The sequence below is a fragment of the Anabrus simplex genome, chromosome 11, assembly GCF_040414725.1.
Source record: "Anabrus simplex isolate iqAnaSimp1 chromosome 11, ASM4041472v1, whole genome shotgun sequence".
Classification (NCBI taxonomy): Eukaryota; Metazoa; Arthropoda; class Insecta; order Orthoptera; family Tettigoniidae; genus Anabrus; species Anabrus simplex.
This window is the reverse complement of record NC_090275.1, coordinates 21,943,977-21,964,627: the sequence shown is the minus strand read 5'-3', so window position 1 is coordinate 21,964,627 and position 20,651 is coordinate 21,943,977. Positions and strand designations below refer to the sequence as shown.

The following is a 20,651-nucleotide window of genomic DNA, read 5'->3' as shown; positions in this document are numbered from 1 at the left end:
AAAAGAGTAGTTAGTGGGACGTAAAACATATAACATTATTATTATTATTAGAAAAAAATGAAAAGGATTGTAGTTACTGGCAACATGTTTCACAGGAAGTAGGAACTACATATATGTAGGGGTAGCACTGAATCATTTTTGCAACCGTACGAACAAAGTAGTTAAAAGTATACAAGGTCAAGAGAATAAATTCGCAGACTGATCTCATATATCGATCTTTGGGGACCTTAGACACTGTTGGTTCGCATCACATTCTGAGGCAAGACATCAATTCTAGTGGCACTGCCATGATCAGAAGCATTCCAGGAAGTAATTTTCTCGTAGCATGTTCAAAACAGACTGTGGTCCAGTTTGAACTTCCTCCGCTGTCTGAATTCTTCGCTCCTTCAACTGTGTTTTTAATCACAGGGTGCAAGGAAGGGTAAACAGGGAAGATATGGCACCAAGGTTACATTTTCCTTGGTCAAAAATCATTGAGTCAAGATAGCAGCACCAGCTGTTGTGAACTGTCCTTCACAAATAATAATAATTATGTTATTGTTTTTGCGTCCCACTAACTACTTTCAATGGTTTTCAGAGATGCCAAGGAGCTGGAATTCTGTCTCGCAGCAGTTCTTTTATGTGCCAGTAAATCTACCGGCACGAGGCTGACGTATTTCAGCACCTTCAAATACCACCAGAATGAGCCAGAATCGAACCTGCCAAGCTGGGGTCAGTAGGCCAGTGCCTCAACCGTCTGAGCCACTCAGTCCAGCCTTCCCTCACAAATAGTATGAAGATTTATGCTTAAACTGTGTATATTACATGCAGTGCTGCGGAACTTAGCTTAATGCACATGTAGAACGTTACATTAGAATATGAAGTTGACCTGAGAGAAGATCCTAGGTTGCTATGAAGATACTAATAAAATTGAGAATTGTTGCCAGTTTAAGAATCGCCAATATGTGTATTTATTGTAAGTCTGGATTGGAGTGAATGGGTAGATGCCTGAAAAGAAAGAAACCTATAGTTGAAGAATGCTGTGTAAAATAGAAAACAATGTAGAAGATCAATGTTTAAACTTACTCCCTCCTCCCAGCGACCGTGTTTGTGGTGCACAGAGTGCTATCCGCTGCTCGGGGCAAACTATTACTTGAACTGCAAGACGAAGGGAAGGGGAGGGGAAGAGAGGGGAGAGGAAGCAGGTTGAAGAGGCTGAGGAGAGTGTTTATAGTGCTGATTAGCAAACTTTTTGGAATAAAAATTAGCCATTAAAGGGATAAAAGTGTTAAATACAATGTTTGTTTCTTTCTGTTATTTTGTTTAAATTATGGTTTGGGTTAGCATACTTGTAAGATTGCGGCGAGAAATTATAAATCCCTCTTGACACTACTCTGCAGTGTGAAAAGAGTTTAAGTTCATTCCTACTAACTTTATACGAGAAAGGTGAAGTCTAGAGAGGCATGAAAGAGTCTCTGATAATGTCCTTATGAAGGTCCCTACATCCCACAGTGCCCACATTGGTCGTTGTGTACTCGGACCTCAGGGTTCACCAGCTCGTGGTGGTCTGGTTTCACTTGGTGAGAGGCTGCCTTTACATTCAGCTGCAGCGGTGACGTAGCCGCTGACGCACAAGCTGAGCTGTCATCACCTGAATCAGGCTGGTGTGCCTTGGAAGGAATCGGTGTGGTGTGCGGCATTCAAACAGGCACCACAACAATGAACATTTTATGGACAACAACTGTGATGTTTTTTAATAAATCTTTAACAATTTTTACTCAAAGAGTGCTATTTTTAGTATTTAAGGATTTATGTAACTAGCTGAGGATGACCCAATTAAAGGGTCGAAACTGGTACTAGTATTTTAAATATAAAATATAAATGAACTTAAATCTAGTATTGATTAGGTGGAACATTCCCTCCTTTGAATTATAGACTGAATTAAAAATGCCTTATGAAAATGCAACAAATTTTGGGCTAAGAAGACTTGGGAGTAAGGAGACTAAGATCGACACCAAATGTATCATTAGATATCTTTTACATGCAGACGTTGTATGACATGGAGTGACTTCTATCTGCCCTGTAAAAATCTCAATACCTCCACCAGACACGAACCTGTAATTCTGGGATCCAGAGACAGGCTCTCCATCTATGATTCACAGAAACACAAACTTTCTAACTAGGAGAATCTAAGTTTGATCTTCAGAAGAGTCAATACACAGTTCTCTACATTTCCAGTGACTCAGAAACAAATTCTCCAGTTGTAAGATTCAGTACTGAGGAGATTTTCTTTCAAACTAAAGGTAAGTCAAAGCAGGGTTCTCATCATATTACACTGATTTGTTTCAAAGATTATGAAATTATGGAACTTGAACCATTATTAACCTCTTGAGCAAGAATTTTAGAAGAACCACATTACATTTACCCATATACACAAACCACGTTTTTAAAAATTTAAAACCTGATGAAAAAAATTAATTTTACTGGTATTTGTATGAAAACAATAAGTACTGCAATGATTAATGCAATAAAAGTTACCCAATGTGTGGATGGATTCCATGCCAAACCACATCCAACCACAAAGCCCGGCCAGCTGAAAGGGTGTGGAGTGAGGTGGTAGGAGCCAGACCAATGAGCTACCACCACTCCTAACGATCTTTGTTCGACAGCAACTTGTACTGCTCTATAAATATTGCACACCGAAGCCTCTGGGCAGCCTGCCAAGCTATCAAAAGAAAAGATAAATTATATATAAAACCTTTGAGCAGTGGCTGAAATTACATAGTTCTATGCTAAAACTGTCAAGTCCAATTGGATAAAAATGCAGTGGTGTATCAAATAAAAGTTATTAATATTTTAGCTTTTAAAGTTAGTCACTTCAACCTCATTTTTATTTTTGAGTAAACAAAGAAAAAGAAATCATAAAACACAATTTACTAGCTCCAAGAAGTGAATGGTAACAAAGCATTTCCCACATTTTTTAACATTCACAACACACAAAATCTTTCAAAATTCACATTCATACATTGAGAAACAGTCTAAATGCATTCATTTCTAGTAAAGCACACACACAGTAGCTATCCGTTTGTTGGTTTTCGGCGAGAAGTGTTTGCAAGGCAAAAGGGGTCGAAGGTGGATCTCACAAACACCCACCCATTATTTGGACATCGACCTCCACCCATAAGACTTAAGTCCAGGAAAAGTTTCCTCAATGTCTCCAAGGTTCTGGATAAACCAACAAGAACAGCACGTTGTGATATGTGGCGAGCAAAAATGGAGCATCTTTCTGACTGGATGGTGCCTTCTGAATCCCCACCCCCTGGTCATCATTCGGAACGGACAACCTGGAAGGCACTGAATCGTTTGAGGAGTGGAGTAGGTAAATCCAAGGATAACCTAAAAAAATGGGGTTATTTAAAAAATCAGTCGGACTTCTGCGATTGTGGGGAGCAACAAACTACCCAACACCTTTATGACTGTCAGTCCTGCCCTGTTCGTTGTACACTTCAAGACTTGACTCAAGCCACTGAAGAGGGAATCCATTTCTGGGCAGACTTTGTGTGAAACATGTTTGTGACATAAGATGTACTTTGTTTTGTTTGTATACAATACCTTATTTATATTTAAAGTTTTTTCAACATTCTGTAAACAAACAAACAAACAAACAAACAAACAAACAAACAAACAAACAAACAAACAAACAAACAAATAAATAAATAAATAAATAAATAAATAAATAAATAAATAAATAAATAAATAAATAAATAAATAAAATCCTGAGAAAAATCATGGGCCCCATTAAAGAAGAAGGCAAGTACAGAATCAGGCACAACAACGAACTGTACCAACAATTGGAGAGCATTACAACATCTATGAGGAAGAGGAGATTGAACTTCTACGGTCATGTCATGAGAATGGACAATCAGAGGCTCACCTCCAGAATCTTTCACACCATCTCTAGAGGGAAAGCGACTAATGCCAAGTGGGCAAGACTCGTCAGAAAAGACCTTCAAGAATTGGACATTGCTCCCAGTGAAATTTATGACAGGAATAGGTACAGAACGTTGATCAGAACATCAAACTCTCTCCAGTCACTAACAGAAAAAACAGTACGTCCGGGAGGAGGTGTGAAATGGACTCAGGAGCGAAAAGACATTCACAGTGCAAGAATGAAGGAGTACTGGTCAAAGAAGAAAGCTGCTAGAGATAAGAACCACGTGGTCCATAGCAGGCCCAAACGGAACTAAAAAAAAAAATCAATCAATCAATCAATCAATAAATAAACCCTACAGAAAAAACATCTTTGCCCCGATGGCAAGTTTTATGATATTAAATAACAATGAAAGCTTTGCATATATATTATGACAAAGAATCCCATAACTATTTTCCCTCTTCTAGGTACAATGACAATATTATTTTAAAGCAAACTACTGTCCTACAGACACTCATAAATCACCAAATTAGGAAGCTCAAGTTTCCTGCTATTGAAAATACAATCCATTAGAACAAACAATGTCAAGTTACAGAAAGCATTAACCTTTTAAGTGCTGAGTTACTAGTTGACTGTTTAGTACCTCTGTGCTGAGTTTTTTCATTCATATGCAAAAAAATTTGTGGAAGCCCCAATTTTTAACTTATCAGTGAAATGATTAGCTCAAAATGTTTATAAATGTTGGTTCTTTATGAATCAAAATGCAAATGTAAAATCCTACACTTATGTTAAATATTATTTTGAGAGAAATCAAAATTACACTTTTTGTGCCCTCGCGTACATCGCTTTGATACAAAGAAAAGAGCCCCAAATGGAATTATTTCCTAAAAATCAGTAGGCAACTAATACATGTAACTCCTTACAAATACATAAGTTGACATTTTAAAATACTTTCTAAACCTGGAATGTGGTGACAGCTCAAGGTTTTCTACCATTTGTTTGTGATACCGATTTGTTTCATCAACAACCAGCTGCATCAACTCCACTGGCAGAGTAGTTTAAAAAATAATCGATTTCTGGGGTCGTCATCAAACACTACTTGGCTCTCAGAGTCTGTCACAGTTACTTGAAAGTCTGGTGGAGAAAAGTCATCCGTCCGTGACGAAAATAATGATGAAATAGCTTTTGAACTCACAGTGTTTTTCTTCCTTCGTTTCAAAGGAGGCTCTGCTTCCTTCTCACTTACAATATTTTCAGCACTCTGTGTATTACTCTGACTTTCAAAATCGCTTCAAAATTCATTAACGTTATCAGCTTTATCATCACTTTCTGCTGTGGTTAATAACTGAAAGATTCTTTGATCCGTAGAAACGTTGCTGCGAGAGCAACTATCTTGTTGTTCAGCTATGCTTGTTTACATCACAGATGAGCTCCACAGACGTCTACAATAAGCTCTGTAAGTTACTTCCCGAAGCTATTACCCGTGATCAATTAGTTTCATATAATGCCCAACAGATGGCAAAACATACCCGAGATCAAATCGGCACTCGAGAGTGAACTGGGAAACTCAAAAAATTAAATTTCTCGTGCACCGTCTATAGACGAGCGAAGCAGTAGTGGAACGGCTGCCTCAGCCCGTCTATAGACGGGCGTAGGACTCATCGGGTTAATTACATCAACACTTTGATAAGATAGATGCCATTCTTTACAATGATTATTTAGTTGTTTATTTTATTTATTTTGACACTCGCCAACTGGAGATTGCCCCTGAAGACAAAATATACAGTAAAACAAGATAAATTTTAAAAGTAACTGTGAGGAGTTGATTATATAATGGTTGGTTAGTACACTTGACATCTACAGTTTAATTGAAAAGTTCGGGAGAAATGGTTCTTCAGGATTTGGATTGAATATTTCAAGGCAGTCACTGCAACTTCTCTCATTAATGCCTGATTGAGGTTAAATAATTTTCATAACTGGATGAAAAATAGAGGAAAGGTTCCTCTAGCACCAACCATTAATACAATGACTTTGATATCATCCAACTGGTACTCTTGATAGAATGCGATGATTGGTTCATATGTTGCTTTACTTTCCTCATGAACCTTATTGGGTTGTGTTTTGGATGTTTTGATTATGATCATCAGATCCATTATAAAGCCCTTTCAGTGGTTCTTGAAGGCTATCATGTCAGTCTGATGGGTATTGCCAGTAACAGAGAGACCACGAAACTCCTCAAAGACTGTAAAGCTACACTCTCTAAATGCTTAAGCAATGGCAGATTGTATTTTATGATGATGCCTTGTATTTCGCAGAGCTTCCCCATGCGGGCAGTAACCGAGGACGTGAGCAAGGCATTCTACCTCGTTGTGGCAGCACCGACAGTGGTTATTGTCCATGGTCCTGCCTGGAATAGCTCGTACGGCTGCTACATTGCCTGTCATTTTCAAGGCATCACAACATTCATTACAAAATAATCCTTGAAGGTGACTAACCCACTGATTGGCTGGAGGGGGTTGACGAAAAAGATAACTCCTTTCCCTTCTTGTGGGAGGTCACACCACTTACTAAATTCAACTTCTCTCAATTTGGTTCTTATTTTCAGGAGTCTAAAAAACCATCATTTTTTCATTCAATGCGGTGTCAAGTCTGTCTGTTGACCAAAAAAATTTCAAACATTGTACATCATCAATATTGGGACTTCTCGCAACACAACTTCTCAATGAGTTAAGATTAAAGCTTTCATGGTGGATAATCAGACATGCTACACTAAACAAGGAACAGATACTATAACATGATTCAAGGTACAGTACTACCTGAACAGTTGCTAAGTGAGAAAGTACAACTGGGCAACCATGCTCTCTCAATACTAATCAGAGGGAAAATGGAAGTCCAAACCTTCGAAGAGTGTAGGTATATGGAATTGAAAGGGAAGGGCCTCGAAGTACATGAAAATGAAAGACTCCTTAGGTCTCACAAGTCTAATGCCAAGTGAATATTTAATTTTAACGACTACCAGGCGAGTTGGCTGTGCGGTTAGGAGCGCACAGCTGTAAGCTCGCATCCGGGAGATAGTGGGTTCGAACCCCACTGTCAGCAGCCCTGAAGATGGTTTTCCATGGTTTCCCATTTTCACACCAGGCTGTACCTTAACTAAGGCCACGGCCACTTCCTTCCCATTCTTAGGCCTTTCCTGTCCCATCGTCACCGTAAGACCTGTCTGTCAGTGCGACGTAAAGCAACTAACAAAAAAAAAATGTTAACAACTGCACTATACTTGAAATATACTTTTACTTAGTTAGGTTGTGTTTAATACATGTAGTTCAAACCAAGAGAAGTAGAGAACCAAAAATAGCCAACTACATACCAGGGGAATCCAAACCCACAACTTTTAGATTTTCTATTTGTAAGTTTGGATCTCACAGGTGTCCATTTGTTTTTGTACTTTTCAACCCATACCACATGTACTAAACACAACCTAGGAAGTTGAAAGTGTACTTCAAACAGGATCAGAAGCGAAAAAGAATTGATCGAGGGAGGTCGGATGCGAAAGATGAACGTGAGGAGCCTGGAACAAGTGGAAGAATTACCAGACTCGATTATGACACCGTATTTGCCAACCTACACTATTAAGATGAGAGCCCCTGGGTGTCCCCATTTAGTTTCCTCTTGTGTCTGGTAGAGGATAAGTGGATGTGGAATACCACCCCACACACAGGGGGCAGAGTTGTCACATTGTGTGCCTAACAGATGTAGCAATATACTATAAAAATAACAAAGACATACAGGAGGGTAGCTAAAAGCGATTGAACGGTTGGGGCAGACAAATATTCCAGAGGATCAATGCCGTTAATAACTCAATGTACTTCATATCTAGCACCCTGTGGATTCTGAACATGTGGAAATAAGTTCGACAAGTACAATCTCAGTGAATGGATGAAGATTTCCATTTAAAAGTCAGGTGATAAATATAGTCGAATTCACTAATACTGTACAATGCTTGGATGGCTTTTCAAGTCATTTACAGAATGAAAGGAACATGCACAGAAATATACAGTAATATGATAAAGAAAAATTTTACAGCCTCTCCACATTCCAACCCTATGTAGACGGAACTATTCATTCATGTGTGTTTCTGTGATGGTTGGTAGTGTGGTGTGTTGTATGTAACTGAAGATGTGTATTACGACAAACATGAACACCTAGTACCCGAGACAGAGGAATTAACCAGATATAGCTAAAATCCTGTTACGGAATACAGTACAACCTTGTTAAGACATTTTTGCAGGGGAGAACAAAACAGAATGCGTTAGGCGAGAAAATGTACTACTGAATATACAAATAAAAACTATCCAACAGGGATAAATTGTGTTCTTATAAAACTACTAATATGCAACTTATTACCACATTTTTAGACAAGGACATTCATAAAAGTATATAAATTAGGTCTGTTTGTAAGGCTTTATAAAGGCTTTATTATAAGAATATTTTAACTATCATCATCCCTCTCGCTCAATTAAGAGCAATCAGAATCCTGATTTATTATCTTTCAGGTTTGAGATTAAGGCTAAAGATGCCTGTAAAAAAAGGGCAAAACATGCCCCTATAATTTACTTCACAAGTTTTAATTCTTAATTAAAATTACTCTTTATGTTTTGAATAGATGGAATTTAATAAACATCAATATTTCTTTGACTTTAATGTACAATTCAATACGGACCAAAATATGAGAATTATAACGTGTAATAAGGGCATTTTATGTCATGTATCTGCGGGTACAGTGAAAACTATACCTACCATTTCTAAAGATGAGAGGAAAGTGTTAAAAGGTGGGAAAAATACGGGAGAACAAATATAAAAACTTTTTCCACTGGGGCTTATAAAATAACAAGTGCATAGAATGGTGTGAAAAACACCAAACAACAAAAATGAAAACATGTGCACAGGGACAAATAAAAATAGCAAAGTATTATTGCAGATCACACTCTTTCTAAACTAAATGTTGGCAGAAGCATTTTATTTTGGAACAGTTGGTTATTAAAGAATTATTTTCTGGTCACACAGTTAGACAATGAATTTGAGGTTACACTCAACCATGAGCAACCGGGAGGAATGTGTTTGGCCACCATTTTGAATAAACTTCGACCAACTCGACTGAACGAGTCGTAACTCGAAGGTGCGAGTCCAACATTCGCGACCTCTGCACATTATAAGATGCGGACGTCAGTCCACTTTCTGACAGATTTTAAGGAATTTCACGATATTTTCCATATCCAAAAGTAGGCTATCTTAAGACAAATATGCACCACAATAGCCAATTTCACACGATTATGTTCCTAATCCAGATATAGGCTACCCACCATATCATGCGACAAATATTCGCTACACTTCAGTGTACAACTCAACACAAAATCAATTTCTAACTTCTGAATGGAATGCAAAATACAAGCACAAAGAGGCTCACTGTGTTACTCAGCAATCTCGCTGCTTCCCGGCAGGCAAAACTGAACATTCCTAAGACTAATGACTTGCTCCTCGAAGGTGCAACTTACCCTGTGAAATTCAGGAATTCAAGGACTTTTCCCGTAATCACGCAACTGTGGCGACAGCTCTTACCCAAGCTGGATATCACATTTCTTTCACAGGGATGACAAATAACATTTTCAGAGCTAGGAAAAATATGAGCATATTAAGCGGTAATAGCGAAAATTCGTGATGCGATAAGCAAAGTAATTTTATATAGATTTAATACAGTGAAAATTGGGACTTCGAATTTACAACGTACTCAAAGGACAAACGTGTTAATGAGGAACGCACTAATGAGGTTTCATTGTACCTGAGGTTAATGTCAACATTTCCCAATAATCACCAAAACATCCAAAGTATTCCCAGCATTCTCAACAGAAATGTTATCACCTTTCTTTCAAACTAACCATGACAGTTAAGCCAAACATACAGCTCACCTGTTCCAGCTTGCAGTACCTGGACAGAGACATGTCATCCCTCCTTGACGACGGAACTCTTGAGTCCATTCTAGGAAGTCATAATCAGCCTGTAATTTAAATACACAAAGAATTTTAAAATGGCTTTGTATATCTTGTACTTAAGCAGAATATTCTGAACACAAATGAGGAAACATTTGAAGCATTACTGTGAACATATATCTATGTTACATTTTACAGTTATTTAGAAAAATGGCCAAAAAATGAATGATATCCAGAGAGTGAAATTAAGCGATAGATTTATATTCCACAAATCCAACAAAATGTTTGAGTGTGCATGCTCACTTAGACACACACTAATGAATACATACAGGAAATTAAAAAAAGATATTTTACTGAGCGAATTGGCCATGCAGTTAGAGCCGTGCAGCTGTAAGCTTGCATTTGGAAGACAGTGGGTTTGAACTCCACTGTCAGCAGCCTTGAAGATGGTTTTCCATTGCTTCCCATTTTCACACCAGGTAAATGCTGGGGCTGTACCTTAATAAAGGCCATGGTCGCTTCCTTCCCACTTCAAGCCCTTTCCCATCCCATCATCACCATAAAACCTACCTCTGTCAGTAGGACATAAAGCAACTTGTAAAAAATATTTTTTTAAATCCTTTTAGGTTAACATTTCCCAACCTACTGTATTTCTTTGAATCCAAGACGACGGTTTTTTCCTCAGAATCTCCTGTGAAAAATCTAGGGTCGTCTTGTATTCGCGAACTAACAGTAATGAACACCACTGGCAGCTATCACGGTAACCTTCCCTTCATACCCCGCGTGTACAAAGCTCGTTAACCATCAACATGGCACCCTGTCCGTACAGTGCCTCTGTGCAATGTCACTGGTTCTCGATAAAAAGTGAAGAGAGAATGACATCCTATTAGCCTCTACAAAAATGTTCCTCAAATCTGCAGAATGGCATCAAAACATGCGAGCCTTCGAATTCTTAGAAAAGCCACGGCTACTCAGTGGCATTTTTTATAAGCTATAAATTTCATTTTTGTTCCGTAATGAAGTGCAATTCTATTTACTTTATATAGGCTACTGTACTGAAAAGGTGGACCTTCTTGTCAATTTATTTCTTATACTCAGTGGCAGTTATAACATGTCTACTGTACTTGCTGCTTAGTAAAATAAAGTTTTATAGATAATTTGCTGGCAAATTTTTAACGGGTTGTCTTTGATGTTATGATGCCAATTTTAATTCCATGGTTATTAAACTCACGGAAATAAAGAATAAGTGTGTAGCCGCAAGAAAATACGGCATAACTAAAGTCAATGTTCGGCACTGGTGAGAAGATAAAAGAGTCTAAACATGTGTACTGTACAAGAAAAGCATTCATACGATTTGACAAAGCATTTTTAAGCATAATTTAATGTTTTTCAAGGAAAAAGTGGGGGTCGTTTTGGATTCAGGGTCGTTTTGGATTCGGAAAAATATGGTACTTTAATTTTATTACCTGATAACACCTATCAAGATGGAGAAATTGATTTAAGAATACAGCAGTCTGCAAGTTTCTACCAGTGTGTGAGAGACATATGGAACAAAAATGTGCCAATGAAGTGCAAGAAGGTTTTATACTCATCCTATTATAAACCTATACTGACCTATGCTTCAGCAGCCTGGACGTTGAGTAAGCGGAACCAAAGTAACATACAAGCAGCTGAAATGAGGTTCTTGAGGAGCATACAGGGAAAGACAAGACGAGATAGAATACGAAATGAGGAAATAAGGAGAAGCGTGGGAGTGTGTAAACTTCAACAAGAGATTGATATAGGAAAAGTAAAATGGTTTGGACACATGATGAGAATGCCAAGAGAGAGAATACCAAAGAGAACATTCATAGATACAGAGACTACAAAGAGGCCTAGGGGACGGCCTAGAATGAGATGGAGGAGCTCTGTTGTGGACTGTATTGCAAATAGAGGAGTTGATAGCAGTAAAGTACTAGAAGAGGAGTGGTGGAAAGATCTAGTAAGGTGGACGGCTTTGGTACACTACCCTACCCAGAGAGGAGGAGGAGGAGGAGGAGGAGGAGGAGGAGGAGGAGGAGGAGGAGGAGGAGGAGGAGGAGGAGGAGGAGAAGAAGAAGAAGAAGAAGAAGAAGAAGAAGAAGAGGAAGAAGACTCGTGTGTTAATTATTGCCATTATAGGCTTGTTGCATAATGTACTATTACTTCTCAAGATGGCCACTCAATGAGTGTTGATGCCCATGCTCCCGATGAAGCTAAGAAACAGAAAGAAGCTCATCAGGAGCTGAGAAGAGATGGATGTAGAACTGCGGCTGATGAGGAGAGTGACCATCTCTAGTCCTCTGGACGTAAGCCTAGTCACTGCCGGGCTGAGTGGCTCAGATGGTTAAGGCACTGGCTTTCTGACCCCAACTTGGCAGGTTCGATCCTGGCTCAGTCCGGTGGTATTTCAAGGTGCTCAAATACGTCAGCCTCGTGTCGGTAGATTTACTGGCACGTAAAAGAACTCCTGCAGGACTAAATTCCGGCACCTCGGCGTCTCCGATAAACCGTAAAAGAGTAGTTAGTGGGACGTAAAATAAATAACATTATTATTATTATTATTATTATTATTAAGCCTAGTCACTAAAGGTACAACCGTACTCTTTCTCCCCTGTTAATACTAAAGGTAGTGATTTATGGTCATTTTCTAACTGTAGGGTTCAATTCAGTGTCGCTAACCATACAGTTAGGGTCCCTACTTGCCAATACGTTGTCTTACAGTTACTGTTATTCTAGCATGTTGGCACCATGTAGTCAAGGATTTTTTTGTAACTTGAAAGATTATGCATACTGCCATTGCTGTATTGTGAAAATCACTAATGTTACATCTGCGGGTATATAATATAATTGCCTGTGTGTCTTTTACAGCATAGTCGCCTTTATAACATTACAATGAGTGACTGTGTTCATTCCTCAGTGAGTTTGAAAACCGACTTAATTGTGAATATCTTGATTGAATCATTTGCTTTGGTAAGGGAACCTTTCAAGGTCCACCTTGTCAATACAATTCAAACTCTAGTATGTATACTAAACCATTAAATACATAAATATATACAAGTACATGTTTCGAGAATTAAAATTCTCTTCAGCTTACAGATTAAAATCACATGCATGAAAAATACCTTATTTAAAACGTTTTATGCCCTAACAAAAAAACTGGATAAAAACAACAATACAACAACGTTATTATTATTATTATTATTATTATTATTATTATTATTATTATTATTATTATTATTATTATTATTATTAACTTTATTGACCACACTGGACCACTTGAATCTTCCATGTACTTTTTTTGATTGAAGATTGTACTGTAGAAGTATTGTAAAGAAAGGAATAGAATTAAGTAATATATATTTACCAGATACTGTAATAGGAGTTGAATCATGGCTGAGAAATGATATAATGGATGCAGAAATTTTCTAACGGCACTGGAGTGTGTATCGTAGAGATAGGATAGGAAAGGTGGGAGGGGGAGTTTTCATTCTGGTGAAAGAAGAATTTGTAAGCTACGAAAAAGTTAAAGATGAGACACATGAAATTCTAGGTGTAAGGCTCATTTCTAAAGATAATAGGCAACTTGATATATTTGGAGTGTACAGATCGGGAAAGGGTAGCACTGATGCGGATTCGGAATTATTTGATAGGATAGTCAGCTATGTGGGAAATGACATGGAAAGAAATGTGATTGTAGCGGGAGATCTGAATTTGCCAGATGTCAATTGGGAAGGAAATGCGAATGACAGGAAGCATGACCAACAAATGGCAAATAAGTTAATATGGGAAGGACAGCTGATTCAGAAAGTGATGGAACCAACCAGAGGGAAAAATATTTTGGATGTGGTGCTGATGACTGAGGATGCCTCACAGTAGGAGGCGAAACATGTCTCATCTGAATAATGTTTTAAAGTAAATGCCAACATCTTGTAATGTATTGAATAGGTGGAAATAAACAAAAAATATTATCCTATATACAGTTTATGAAACTTTCAATACGGACGAAAAATGATTTTCATCACTTGTAATAAGTGGTATGTTCCGAGCTGTCAGCGGAGAGATGGCGTGGAATGACATTAGTAGACAAATAGGTTTGAATGGTGTCTATAAAAGTAGGAAAGATCACAGTATGAAGATAAAGTTGAAATTCAAGAGGACAAACTGGGGCAAATAAACATTTATAGGAAGGGGAGTTAGGGATTGGAATAACTTACCAAGGGAGATGTTCAATAAATTTCCAATTTCTTTGAAATCATTTCGGAAAAGGCTAGGAAAGCAACAGATAGGGAATCTGCCACCTGGGCGACTGCCCTAAATGCAGATCAGTATTGATTGATTGATTGATTTGATTGATTATCTGCCCAGTACTTCTTCATTCATTCTGACCGCAGTGTTCTTAAGAGGCGGCCGGAGCTGGAACGGCCGGCCACCAGCTCAGTAGTTGTTGTAACATGGGTCAAAAGTTTGTAAGAGTTTTTATAAGGAAACGGAACAAGGTAAAATTATTTTGTTTTTATAGTGCACGGTAGTCTGTGATACACTTTTCATTAGTGCAAAAACATTTCAAAAAGAAATGCAAATATAGTTATAAAATGGTAATTAAAATAACGAATCTCCATATGAAATTGAGCTCTGAACCGTGGTTTTCCTAAACTTGTTTTAAGTCAAGATGGTGTTCAAATTGGAAGCAAACTATACCGTAGCGAAGTTTATATTTTTCTCTAAGGGGCTACTTTAACATACCTCAAAAATAGGGTTTCTTTATATATTTAATCATGATTTTAATAAAGCTCTGCTTATTGACTTCCGAGTGTCGGCCGAATTCTAGTGCTGGTAGTTCAGCCAGTTTCAGTCAGATGCCGCAGCGCCTTGTCCTTGAAGAGGGATGATGACAGATTAGCTCTTACCCACGCAGGGATGTGGTGAGCGAGATCTTCAGCTGCTATCAGTCGCTTCCTCATCCTCACCCTTGCTTCGTAACAAGCGGCAGTGGACACGCTGACAATACTTTGTTACTCGCTAGTTGTGATATGACCTTTCAATAGCACGTTATATTTTGTCGTGTTTTATTATGCCGCATCTTTTTACCGAGTGCAATGGAATGGCAAAATGCTTGATTTGTAATAAGACATTAAACTTTATTAAAAATGTTAACACTGGGCGAGCTGGCCGTGCGGTTAGAGGCGCGCGGCTGTGAGCTTGCATCCCGGAGATAGTGGGTTCGAATCCCACTGTCGTCAGCCCTGAAGATGGTTTTACGTGGTTTCCCATTTTCACACCAGGCAAATGCTGGGGCTGTACCTTAATTAAGGCCGCGGCCACTTCCTTCCAACTCATAGGCCTTTCCTATCCCATCGTCGCCATAAGACATATCTGTGTCAGTGCGACGTAAAACCACTAGCAAAAAAAATAACATTCATCGACATTATTCTTTAAAACACGCCGAAGAATATGACAAATATGTTGGTGAAGAACACCATGAAATTGCGAATGAACTTAGAACAGCTGCCTTATCTGAGGTAGGTGTTATCCGACTTTATTGAATTGTCTTTGTTATATTAGTGATGCAATGATGTTTACTATTCAAACTAAGACAATTAACTTATTTTTATTGGTAATTGTAGGTCGGAGGTGAATAGGTCGGAGGTGAATCGTCAGTTCGAATAAGCTACAACATATCTCACTAAAAGAATGGCTAAATGGCGTAACGTTACAGAAAAAGATGTAGTAATGGTTGAGAATCCGCATACTGAATAGTAGTTGCTACTAATGTTTCTGTATTATCTCTGTGTGTATACATTTATAAAACTATTTTAAGGTTTAGTATTATAAGAATAAATTGCTATAAATATATGTTGTTCCTCTTTCAGTTGTAGCCTATTACAATATGGGCAGTGGCGTTTCTAGATACTTAAAACCCGAGCTCGATAGCTGCAGTCGCTAAAGTGCGGCCAGTATCCAGTATTCGGGAGATAACAGGTTCGAACCACACTGTCGGCAGCCCTGAAGATGGTTTTCCGTTGTTTCCCATTTTTACACCAAGCAAATGCTGGGACTGTACCTTAATTGAATCGATTATTTCAGAAACAAGTCAAGCGCCAAATCTGTCATTTTTGGGAAAATGAAAGAAAATGTCTAGCATCAGACAATATGTTACGGTAAGCAGGCCCCGATTTACAAATAGGCGGACTGGGCATTTGCCCAGGGCGCCAGTTTTTGAGGGTCGGCGGCTGGCGGATCGAGTAATTATGGCCTGCGTGAATTACGTCTTAAATTCATTACACTCAAATTACTTTTACGTTCCACAAATTATTCCAATTATTTTATTAGACTATATAAAACACTTTAAACTATTCTAACTTTAAAACCTGAATTTAATCTATATATTTAAATTTTATGAAGAAAACGTGTCTTATTTCTAAAATTATTTACTTACATACAAATTATCAAACTGAACCAACAGCTTTTTAAATAACAATAAAAACAGCCTCATTCTTATTTGGCTGTTATCTTTATTTAGCTTGGTAACTTTAATTATGAGAATTAACTGTATTTGCATAACGTGCTGCTTAAAAACTCATAATCTTGAAAACTGTAATATTTAATTATTTTTTAGAACGAGCAGAGGGGCGGGCGGCTAAATATTGTTTGCCCAGGGCGCTAACTACTTGAAATCGGGGCCTGACGGTAGGGGTTTTAATATTTTAGCTTGAAAGTATTATATCTCTTAATAATTTCTATCTAAGGAAAAATATGTTGTGCTTATTAACTTTGCCGTAAAAAAACCGGAACAAATTTCCACTTAACTGGTTTCTGAAATAAGCGAGTGTTGCTAACATATTTTTATGGGATGGTTCTTGAATTTTGAAGGGATTTTGTCATAAACCCCATATTTGTTAAAAAAGCATATTTTAATAGGTTTGGACTGTATTGCTGATACAAAAGGATGAAATCAGCAACGCCTGCTCATCATGACAGGAGGTAATCAATCCGCATAAACAAACTCCACAGCACATTCTGTCTCTGTAGTAGGCCATTGTAAAATGCTGTCATAAAAGTATTCATATTCCATCAGGTAAGGTTTTAAGGCATTTAGTTCACGTATCTTCTTGATATTGATGGGTACCTAAAACAAACAATAACAAAGAATAATGTAGGGCTCAGACCAGGTACTTCCTTGTCTGAGTAAGAAATATAACCTTCTCCTTTTACCCTTGCATTCCGAATAATATTACGCATGTGAGTTTGTTTGTCTACCACTCCTCGTTTCCTTTTTAGATACAGGTTCGTCTTCTGATTTATTTTTGCTACAGTAGTGGCTTTACGTCGCACCGACACAGATAGGTCTTATGGCGACGACGGGATAGGAAAGGCCTAGGAGTTGGAAGGAAGCGTCCGTGGCCTCAATTAAGTTACAGCCCCAGCATTTTCTTGGTGTGAAAATGGGAAACCACGGAAAACCATCTTCAGGGCTGCCGACAGTGGGATTCGAACCCGCTTCTGAATTTTCAGACATATCACTTCTTCTTCTTAATCTGTTTACCCTCCAGGGTCGGTTTTTCCCTCGGACTCAGCGAGGGATCCCACCTCTACCGCCTCATGGGCAGTGTCCTGGAGTTTCAGACTTTGGGTTGGGGGATACAACTGGGGAGAATGACCAGTACCTCGCCCAAGCGGCCTCACCTGCTATGCTCAACAGGGTCCTTGTGGAGGGATGGGAAGATTGGATGGGTCAGGCAAGGAAGAGGGAAGGAAGCGGCCGTGGCCTTAAGTTAGGTACCATCCCGGCATTTGCCTGGAGGAGAAGTGGGAAACCACGGAAAACCACTTCTAGGATGACTGAGGTCGGAATCGAAACCACTTCTACTCAGTTGACCTCTCGAGGCTGAGTGGACCCCGTTCCAGCCCTCGTACCACTTTTTCAAATTTCGTGGCAGAGCCGGGAATCGAGCCCGGACCTCTGGGGGTGGCAGCTAATCACACTAACCACTACACCACAAAGGCGAGACATGTTACTAAAAATATAAAAAACACTGCACTGAACAAAAGAAACACTTTTTGAATCAGTTGTTCACAAAACTAGGAACATGCGATTCCAGAAACACAACAATGACAACAAAAACAGATGAACAGCTGGTTATTCTGGATTCAGAACAGCAGCGTCAACCGGAAAGGTACCAGCAGTTTATCGCAGAAACCAACCAAGCGGTGTCACGTAACTGGTTTCTGAACTAAATACGAAATTCAACGTAATGCCTGACTATTATAGGACGACGTTTCTTGACTGGTTTCAGCACCAAAATGTGCGTATAACTCATTTTTCCATTTTTTGGCACTTGACTGCTTTCTGAAATAATTGATTCAATTAAGGCCACGGCCGCTTCCTTCCCACTCCTAGCCCTTTCCTGCCCCATCGTCGTCATAAGACCTATCTGTGTCTGTGCGACGTAAAGCAACTAGCAAAAAAAAAAAAAAAAGAGATGTCACTTGAAGAAGGATATATGAAAGTGAGGAGCCCGGCACAAGTAAGTGGAAATAAAGCTAGGACTCAGCTAAGGTCTCCGTGGTCGCCAACCCAGACTCCCAAGTTCAGAGCCTATGGGGCCCGCTTTAGTCGCCTCTTACGACAGGCAGGGGATACTGTGGGTATTATTCTACTACCCCCACCTACAGAGGGAAGCTGCAGTGCCCCTCAGCTGTTGCGTTCTTTACCAGCACCGTTTCCGAGTTTCATAACGGGTAGGTATACAAAACCGTCGTTTACAGTCCTTGTATTTCTTGGAAATTGGGTTATCCAACGTAACTGGAATAACTCACAGGTCAGATAGGTCATTCCGGTGAGCAGCGTTGCTATTGGCTAAAGCGCCTGACGTCACCGAGAGTGAGAATGAAGTGGTATATTTTTGAGCTTAGTAGTTACTCTAATTACACTCCACTCAAGTCATGAAATACAGAACTAATGGATATTTAGATGCTGTAACATTTATTATTTAAAACTTATACGAAAACATACGACTTCAAATCCGTCTTTGTAAAGACAAAGAGACTCTCACAACGGCTCGGGAACGCAGGCCTTCTGCCCCTTGGCAGGTTCGATCCTGGCTCAGGGCGGTGGTATTGGAAGGTCGAGACGTTAAAGAACTCTTGCGGGACAACATTCCGGCACCTCTGTGTCTCCGAAAACAAGTTATTTGATCGAATTCAAATTTTAACACAATATGCAATGGGATGTTTTATACATTGTTTATATATTTCAGAACTGTTTGTTTCCAAGAGGAAAAAACTGTTATAAATTTGTAAGGCTCTTTTTTTTTACTCACGGTTGTTGGAAAATTCCGTTCTTGGTCGCGTTACAATATTTATCGTATGTCCAAAGTATCACTGTGTGACTAAAAAATTCGTAAATGACTTAACTTCTGTTATATCACTTTGTATTTTCATTGGATAGAATTATATTATGTTTCACTGACGGGCCGGTACAGGGAAAGACGTGAGGCGGGCACGGGATTGATGCTCTACTTCATTTCATCATCGGAAACAGTGTCCGGCGTGCTGGGCTTTGGTCACAGGGGTCCCGGGTTCGATTCCCGGCAGGGTTGGTAATTTTAACCATAATCGGTTAATTTCTCTGGCATGGGGGCTGGGTGTATGTGTCGTCTCCATCATCATTTCAACCTCATCACGACGCGCAGGTCGCCTACGGGTGTCAAATCAAAAGACCTGCATCTGGCGAGCCGAACTTGTCTTCGGACACTCCCGGCACTAAAAGCCATACGCCATTTCATTTATATTTGTCGGAAACAGTACCTTATTTTGACTGTTTTGTTCAGCACTAACCCATGCTCAATAATTTCCTGGAATGTTTCGCATTCCGTACAAATGTCAACACCATCAGCTCCGTGCAAGTACTGTATCACAACTTCCTGGTGACAGACTATGTGACGCTGGAGGGTGAGAGGGGAATCGCTCGTTCGGCCTTGGCCTTTCGTACTGCCATCTATGCACCCGCAATGTAACTATCAGTGGAGTTAGTTGTCGACATCAACGAGACTAGTGGCGATATTTTGAAATAAAATGTCTATCTAGAACTGACTCCGGCCGCCTCTTACTTCGTCTGAAATCTCACAGGCCTTCTGTGCATCATTTCAGTTGAAAATTTGTGATTCTTAAGAAGGGTGGTAATTTTATTCTCAAGTTGTTATACTCAATAAAGTTAAAACAGTATGGATCTGCATCTACCAAAACAATATCTTGATGCATCTAACAAAAACTATTATATTCTTTTTTTCAGATCAAGCCTGCCAGGTTAAAAGGGACTTTCTTTGTCTATAAGAAAGAAAAAAACTAAAATATAATGATTCTAGATTCTAGAAAGAGAAAGAATGGGAAAGGGCAACAAGAGGAGGACAATGAAAAAAAGCACACGTGGGCAGTAAAAAATCAACTCCCCTCCTGTGCTGCAGACTCCTTCCACTCCACATGTTCAACTCGCTAGCTAGACAGTCTGCCAATTGAGCTTATAGACCCAACACATCTGTAAGGCCTTCGCATCCAAAGTAAGTCACTTTTAATTTCAGCGTTGGCTTCTTTGGCTTCTTATTTCACCATGTTCCATTAGAATCATTACATTTTAGTGTTTTTCTTTTTACAGACAAAGAAAGTCCATTTTAACATGACAGGCTTGATCTTCAAAAAAGAATATAATTGTTTCGAGATATTGTTTAGATGCGTTGAAA

The 20,651-nt window shown here is 39.0% G+C and overlaps 1 protein-coding gene across 1 annotated transcript in view; it reads right to left on the bottom strand.

The window, feature by feature from the left end:
* The window catches only part of LOC136883059 (uncharacterized), a 106,168-nt gene that overhangs the window by 21,302 nt on the left and 64,215 nt on the right, over positions 1-20,651 (bottom strand). The window contains exons 13-14 of the mRNA XM_067155206.2: positions 9,874-9,962; positions 2,518-2,704 (exon numbers count right to left, since the gene is read on the bottom strand). Of these exons, the coding sequence (XP_067011307.1) occupies positions 2,518-2,704; positions 9,874-9,962 (276 nt within the window). The remainder of the gene's footprint in view (positions 1-2,517; positions 2,705-9,873; positions 9,963-20,651) is intronic.